The sequence below is a fragment of the Lactuca sativa genome, chromosome 5, assembly GCF_002870075.4.
Source record: "Lactuca sativa cultivar Salinas chromosome 5, Lsat_Salinas_v11, whole genome shotgun sequence".
Classification (NCBI taxonomy): domain Eukaryota; kingdom Viridiplantae; phylum Streptophyta; class Magnoliopsida; order Asterales; family Asteraceae; genus Lactuca; species Lactuca sativa.
Window position 1 is genome coordinate 207776805 of NC_056627.2, and position 7942 is coordinate 207784746.

Here is a 7942-nt window from a genome sequence, read left to right on the forward strand (position 1 = left end):
AACTATTTCAAGTTAGTATCTATTTTTTATTACTTAATTAATAAGTTATTAACAAAGAAGAAATATGAATGATATAAATGATTAAGTTATGCAATACAAAGAAGAGATATGAATGATTAGCTTATGTGTTGCAAAGTAAATAGTTACGTGTGTTGGGCTTCTATATGTTGTCATTACCTTTAAGGCTTTCAAAGATAGGTCAAACTAAACTATTTCATGTTAGTATCTATTTTCTTATTACTTAATTAATAAGTTATTGAGAAATAAGAGATATGAATGATTAAGGTGCTGTTTATTTTTTCGAAGCGAAAATTCATAAAGTCTGCGGACCACCTCTGCAATCATCTGTAACAGAAGAGGTGGAACAAACGGCTGCAGCCTATAATAAGAAGCATGTTTGTTCTTTAAAATCTGCAAACTGCTGCAGTAAACTGAAATTTAAAAAAAACTAATTTTAGAAAATGAAAATAGTTCTCAACACCGGAATTTTAATAATTCTAGTCATAAAACATTGAAAGAATACTAAAAGAATATGTAAAAAAACAAAAATATAAAACTTTTAAAAAAAAACTTAAAAAATATAAAAGAAGGTAACAGTTTTATTCTAAAAAAAACATAAAAAAAGAAAATAATAAAAAAATTATGAAAGTATTGCAAACGATGTCTACAGAGTTCGTAAAAAATTACACACGTTAAAAAAGATACAACTGAAACTGAAAATATTATTAACAAAAATGGTAAAAAAATTTAAAAAAGCAAAGTTTTTTTTTTTAAAAAAAATAAATAAAGTTAAAAAATTTGTGGAAATTATAAAAAGAAATTGTATCAAATCCTTAAATAAAAATTTTAAAAAATCAAAGTTTAAAAAAAAATAAAAGTTAAAAAAAAAATTATACCAAAATTCTAAAAAAAACAATTGGAAAAAATGAAAGCTAAAGAGGTTTGGAGAGGCAAGTCAAGTGCTGCGCCACGCAACACAAACACAAAGGTTTTGTAGTCTGAAGCCTTCCAAAAAACAAACTGCTGCGAGAGAAGTACTGCGCGTGTGCTGCGCAACGCATCAGGAAGTGGTTTGAAGATGTTTTTAAAAAAAACAAACAACACCTAAGTTATGCATTACGAAGAAGAGATATAAATGATTAATGCGTTACAAAGTAAATAATTACTTGTGTTGGGCTTCTATACGTTGTCATTACCTTTAAGACTTTAAAAGATCAATCAAACTGACCTATTTCAAGTTAGTATCTATTTTGTTTATTACTTAATTAATAAGTTATTAACAAAGAAGAAACATGAACGATATGAATGATTAAGTTATGCACTACAAAGGATAGATATGAACGTTTAAATTATGTGTTACAAACTAAATATTTACATGCATTGGGTTCCTATATGTCGTCGTTACCTTTAAGGCTTTAAACAACAGGTGAAATTTGAATTATTTCACGTTAGTATCTATTTTATTTATTTATTAATTAATAAGTTATTGAGAAATAAGAGATATGAAGGATATGAATGATTTAGTTATGCATTACAAAGAAGAGATATAAATGATTAATTTATACATTACAAAGTAAATAGTTACTTGTGTTGGGCTTCTATACGTTGTCAATATGTTTAAGGCTTCAAAAAGATCGGCGAAACTGAACTATTTTCGGTTAGTATCTATTTTGTTTATTACATAATTAATAAGTTATTAGCAAAAAAGAGATATGAAGGATATGAATGATTAAGTTATGCATTACAAGGAAGAAATAATGATTAAGTTATGCATTATCCAGTAAATAGTTACTTGTTTTGGGTTTCTATATGTTGTTATTACCTATAAGACTTTAAAAGCATAGGCGGATTCAATAAAGCACCATGGGGATTCAATAAAGCACCATGGGTATCACACGAGGCCCCAAAATTTTTTAATAGTTTAAATTGTTTTGAAAATTATTATTTATATTGCTGAAAGTCTAAAATATATTTTGGGCTACCCTAACTTCTTTTTTTTTTTTTTTTTTTTTTTTTTTTTTTTTTTTAAATATTGTTGTAGATGTTTAATCCAATAAATAATTAGCCCAAACTTAAAAGCCCAAGTTCCTAATACCACAAAACTAATTGACGACCATTCTTAGCATCTAATTAGCGTAACTTCCAAATTCTAATTCCCTCCCTGCCTTGCTACTCGCCTTTACTCTGCTGTCCTCCTTCTTCTGTCGCTAATCGGTGGCCGGTGGTGGGTGTTTTCCGGCTAAATCCCCCGGTGGCCGGCGGTGGGTGATTATCCGGCGGTGGGTGATTATTGATCAAAGTGGTGCATAATGAAGCAAGTAAGTAGAAATTTTGTGATTATTTTTGGTTAATTGAAATTCAATTTTTTGGCATTCTGTTGAAAAAATAGAAATTACCAATTAGGTTTATTAAATTAGAGACTTAGGGTCACTAATTAGTGATTATTTGTTGTTGAAACTTGAAATAAAGTTTATAGTTCATATATTTTGATAATTTGATAGCGGGTTGTTATTTATTGTTGAAACTTGAAATCAAGTTATAAAATTAGAGGTGATTGATGATATATTTTGATTGTAGGTTGATATTAACAAGTTTTTCAAAAGACAGTTAGATGTTGGAGACAACAATTGTGAAGGAACTTCAAAAAAAAAATAGGACTAATGAAAGTACACAAGTTCCACAACCTAATCAACATACACCAAAACCACAATCTAATGAACATATTCCAAAACCACAAGAACCACAATCTAATGAGCATACTCAAAAACCAAAAGTACCACAATCTTTTGAATTGAATGATCTTCCTTCGGACCCAGGGTAGAGGCCAAAGATTACATCTTATAATCCTAATCAAAGGGATGAAATAAGGAGGGCATATTTGATTAAAGGACCTTGTCAACCAAAGAGGCATAATTTTGAATTTACCTTATTTGGTGAGAAGTAAAGACGTTTTGTTGTGGAATGGTTTACAAAATTTCCATGGTTAGAGTATAACATTAAAAAAAGAAGGCATATTGTTTTTATTGCTACTTGTTTAGAGACATGGTAGGGGGTAAGGTGGAAAAGATGCATTTATAACCGAAGGCTTTGACAATTGGAGTAAAAAAAAATCATTCCGAAAACATATGGGTGAGATTCAAAGTTCTCACCATAAGGCCGAAGAAAAGTGTCATTTGTTATTGAGAAAAAACCAATCTATTGGTGAAGTTTTGCATAAGCAAACGGAACTTGAGCAAAGTAATTATGAAATTCGATTACGTGCTACAATCCGTGGTTGTAGATTTTTATTAAAAAATGCATTACCATTTCGTGGACACGATGAGACGGAAAAGTCTAATAATAAAAGACTTTTCATTGAAGTCTTATCTTTGATTAGAGAAGATAATGAGAAGATTTTTAATGTTACTTTAGAAAATGCTCCAAAAAATGAAAAGTTGACTTCTCCGACAATTCAAAAAGATATTGTCAATTGTTTTTCAAAAGAGATAATCAAGTCTATTTGTGATGAAATTGGTAAAGATGTGTTCGGTATATTAGTTGATGAGTCTAGTGATGTTTTCAAAAAAGAACAAATGGCTATAGTTTTAAGATATGTTGATAGACTTGAGATTGTAAAGGAAAGATTTATCGGAGTTGTTCACGTGTTGGATACATCCTCTTTGACTCTTAAAGCCGCCATCGATACTGTTTTTTCCAACAACAACTTGACTATCGATCAGGTGAGAAATCATAAAATAGTTATTCCTTTAATATGATTTTAATTTTATTTTTATGTGTTATATTTTTTTATTAATTTTTTCAAATATATAGGTGAGGGGGCAAGGTTATGATGGAGCAAGTAATATGAGTGGTGCATTCAACGGTTTGAAATCTTTGATTTTAAATGAAAATAGTTCCGCACATTATATACATTGTTTTGCACTCCAACTTCAATTAGTAGTTGTGGCGGTTGCAAAGAAACATGATGATGTTGAAGAATTCTTTGAACAACTAGGTTTGGTGGTTACTGTTGTTTGTGGGTCTTGTAAGAGAAAAAATATGATACGAGAGATGCAAAAAGAAAGAGTGGCAGCCGAAATTGGTATTGGTGAAACCAAAACAAGAAGAGGGTTGAATCAAGAGATTTCTCTTGTTCGAGCTGGAGATACTAGATCGGGTTCACATTTTAGAACAATTGTAAGTTTTTTGAATTTGTTTGCAGAAGTTGTTACGGTTCTTAAATATGTCAAAGAGGAGGGGTCTACTTTATCTAACCGTAATCAAGCAAAGGGTATTTTGTCATATTTCAAAACACTTGATTTCGTGTTTCTTTTACACTTGATGTTGGAAATTCTATGTCTCACGGATACTTTGTCAAAGCATCTTCAAAAAAAAGATCAAAATATTTTGGAAGCGACTTCGTTAGTAAAAGGGACAAAGAAAGCATTGCTTGTTTTTAGAAAAGATAGGTTTCCACTAATTTGGAAGAAAGTATGTGCTTTTAGTGAAAAACATAGTATTAGAATTGTGAACATGTCAGAATATTATGTTACCCCACGAAAGCGTAGGACCAATAAGACTAATCAACATCATTTTGAAGTTGTGATTTTTAACACGATTTTGGATATGCAAATTCAAGAATTTGGGGAAAGATTTAGTGAAGTTGGCACGGAGCTGATGGAGAACATGGCGGCTTTGAGTCCTTGTGACTCGTTTTCTGGTTTTGATAAAGCAAAGTTGTTAAAGTTAAGCGAGATATACAAAAACGATTTTGACGATTCAGAAAGGGTGCAACATAATGGGCAACTTGATATCTATTATCACTCTTTGCTCCATGATGAAAGATTTTTCAACTTGAAGGGAATTGCAGACATCTCTCGTTTGTTGGTGGAAACTGGAAAGCACCTCTCTTTTCCTTTGATTTATAGATTATTAAAACTAACTTTGGTTTTGCCTGTCGCAACCGCAGCCGTTGAATGGTGTTTTTCTGCGATGAAGTTCTTGAAGACCGATTTGCGTAATAGAATAGGTGATGATTTTATGAATGATGCTTTGATTTGTAGTGTAGAAAAAGAAGTACTAGAGAATGTTAAGACTGAAAATGTAATTAATCGTTTTCGTAAAATGAAAGAACGAAGAGGTGAACTTTAAAATGAAACTTTGTTATAGAAGTTGAAGTTTATATCTAATAAAATTGCGGTTTTTATTTTTTTTGCTTATTTTATATTACATGATTTTTTTTCTCGGGATACCCTATTTTTTTGACCCTAGCTCCGCCACTGTTTAAAAGATCGGTCAAACTGAACTAATTCAAGTTAGTATCTGTTTTGGTTATTACGTAATTAATAAGTTATTGACAATGAAGATATATAAATGAGAATAATGATTAAATTATGCATTACAAAGAAGAGATACGAATGATGAAGTTATGCGTTAAAAAGTAAATAGTTATTTGTGTTGGGCTTCTATAAGGGGTCAATACCTTTAAGGCAATAAAAACTCAGTCAAATGGACTATTCCAAGTTAGAATCTATTTTGTTTGTTAGTTAATTAATAAGTTATTGACAAAGAAAAGATATGAATGATTAAGTTATTGATTACAAAGAAGAGACATGAATGATTAAGTTATGCATTACAAAGTAAACTGTTATGTAACACCGAAAATTTCAAACAATTTTTCATTTAAAAATAATCGTTTAATTCTTAGAAACACTTGTTTAAAATCTCATTCATAATCGAATTACAAAACATGACTCCATTTTCACTTGTATAGAAAACCAGGATCCTCAAAACATGACTCTTTCTCTGGTGTGTACAATCAAGCCGGTGCCGTCCCGTGGTCCTGAAAGAAACCTGAAACACATACATAAAACAAAACACTGTAAGCACGAAGCTTAGTGAGTTTTCCCCAAAATACCACACACAACACATATTAGCCACACAAGGCTATAACTCTGTGGGTCCGTGGACCCTGCTCTGTGAACCCTCTGGTTCTAACTCTAGGAACCCTCCGGTTCCAACTCTGAAAACATGCACAACATAAATCACATAGAAATAATGCAGTACAACACATAACATACATAGCATACAAATACTCTGTCACATAACTCTGGTTACCTACTCAAGGTAAAGTATAGTGAGAAGACTAACCTGGCAAGCAGAAAGCAGATATCCCCACACTTGAATCTCGAACTCGCCGCCGCCTAACACGTAAGGCATATACTCTCATGAATATAACTCTCGAGACTAGAATCAACCCTCTCATGGCACCCTCTTAAGGGTAAAAGACTATTTTACCCCTCTCTTGGCCTAAAGGCCACATCGCTGACCAACCCCTAAAAGTCAACGGTCAACTCTTGGTCAAAGTCAAAGTCCTCAGTCAAAGTCAACCCTCCTGGTTGACCCTGCTCGCCGAGTCAACCCATCGACTCATTGAGTCCACATGCTCAGAACTTCCCCAATCCGCGACTCAACTCACCGAGTCACCCCGAGACTCGCCGAGTCCCACAACTCTGAGTCCACTCGCACACAACTCAACGAGTCATCCCTTGACTCGCCGATTCTTGACTCAACCAGAAAATATTGGGACTCTTCGACAAGACTCGCCGAGTCTAAGGCTATCTTCAACCTACTCGCCGAGTTGTTCATACAACTCGCCGAGTTCCAGGCCATCTTCATCCAACTCGCCGAGTTGTTCTTCCAACTCGTCGAGTTCCAGCTCATCATCAAGCAACTCATCGAGTCCAACCATGTGACTCGCCGAGTACCACCGGTCTGAACTCATACAGAAGCATTCCAGGCCATGAAATTGATCCAAAACATAGATCTAGCCTCCTACAACTCATCCATCACGTAAAGTGGCAAACTTTACGTGAATCCAAAGAGATCTATGCATTTTCACTCTAGGGTTTGGGTTTGGGACAAAATAGCTCCATCAACCACTCACAAACAGGGACTTTCATGCATTCCAACCCTTCTCCATTCCAGATCTGAGGTAGCAACCTCATATCTAACCTCTAAACTCCAATACATCCAAGGATATGGTCTCTAACACCCCCAAAAAGATGCATCTAAGAAATAGCAGCTCAAAAATGAGATATTACCTCAAAGGAACGCCCCAACTGCAATGAAACTCGAATCCAAGCAAAGCCCCTTTGCTCCAAGCCTCTTACCCTTCATGATTTCCTCAAAAATTGCTTCTCCAAGCTTCCAAATGCACTTGATCCACTCACACACAAGGGTTAGGGTTTCTGGACTTGAGGATTAGTAAGGAGGCTAGGGGAATGGATGTTATGTTCTTTATATAGGGCTAAACCCCGAGAATTAGGGTTTTCTCCACTCAGAGCCTACTCGCCGAGTCCATTACTCTGACTCGCCGAGTCGGCCACTTAACACGCGACCAAGTCGCGACTCTACTCGCCGAGTCCGCACATGGACTCGCCGAGTCGCTCTTTCCCAATTTACTCTTTTAGCCCTTCAACTCTACTCTTGATATTTCGGGATGTTACATGTTACTTATGTACGACTTCTATATGTTGTCATTACCTTTAAGACCGTAAAAGATACGTCAAACTAAACTATTTCAAGTTAGTATCTATTTTGTTTATTATTTAATTAATAAGTTATTGACAAAGAAGTGATATGAATGACTAAGTTATGCATTAAAAAGAAGAGATGAATAATTATGTTTTGCCTTACAAAGTAAATAGTTACTTGTGTTGGGCTTCTATACATTGTCAATATGTTTAAGGCTTCGAAAAGATCGGTCAAACTAAATTATTTTAAGTTAGTATCTATTTTGTTTATTACGTACTTAATAAGTTATTAGCAAAGAAGAGGTACGAATGATTAAGTTAAGCATTACAGGGAAGAGATATTAATGATTAAATTATGCGTTACACAGTAAATAGTTACTTGTGTTGGGCTTCTATATGTTGTCATTACCTTTAAGAATTTAAAAGAT

The 7942-nt window shown here is 33.6% G+C and overlaps 1 protein-coding gene across 1 annotated transcript; it reads left to right on the top strand.

Moving 5' to 3' along the window:
- Positions 1 to 3125: 3125 nt before the first annotated feature.
- LOC111902371 (uncharacterized) lies at positions 3126 to 5130 on the top strand. The gene is made up of 2 exons (XM_023898213.2): positions 3126 to 3719; positions 3811 to 5130. The coding sequence occupies exons 1-2, from the start codon at positions 3126 to 3128 to the stop codon at positions 5128 to 5130; spliced, it is 1914 nt and encodes a 637-aa protein (XP_023753981.2).
- Positions 5131 to 7942: the final 2812 nt, after the last annotated feature.

Bases quoted from the DNA above. Each gene is read 5' to 3' on its own strand.
- LOC111902371 (XM_023898213.2), top strand. From the start codon at position 3,126: ATGGGTGAGATTCAAAGTTCTCACCATAAGGCCGAAGAAAAGTGTCAT. The intron at 3,720-3,810 runs GTGAGAAATCAT...TCAAATATATAG, and splicing joins ACAACTTGACTATCGATCAG to GTGAGGGGGCAAGGTTATGA.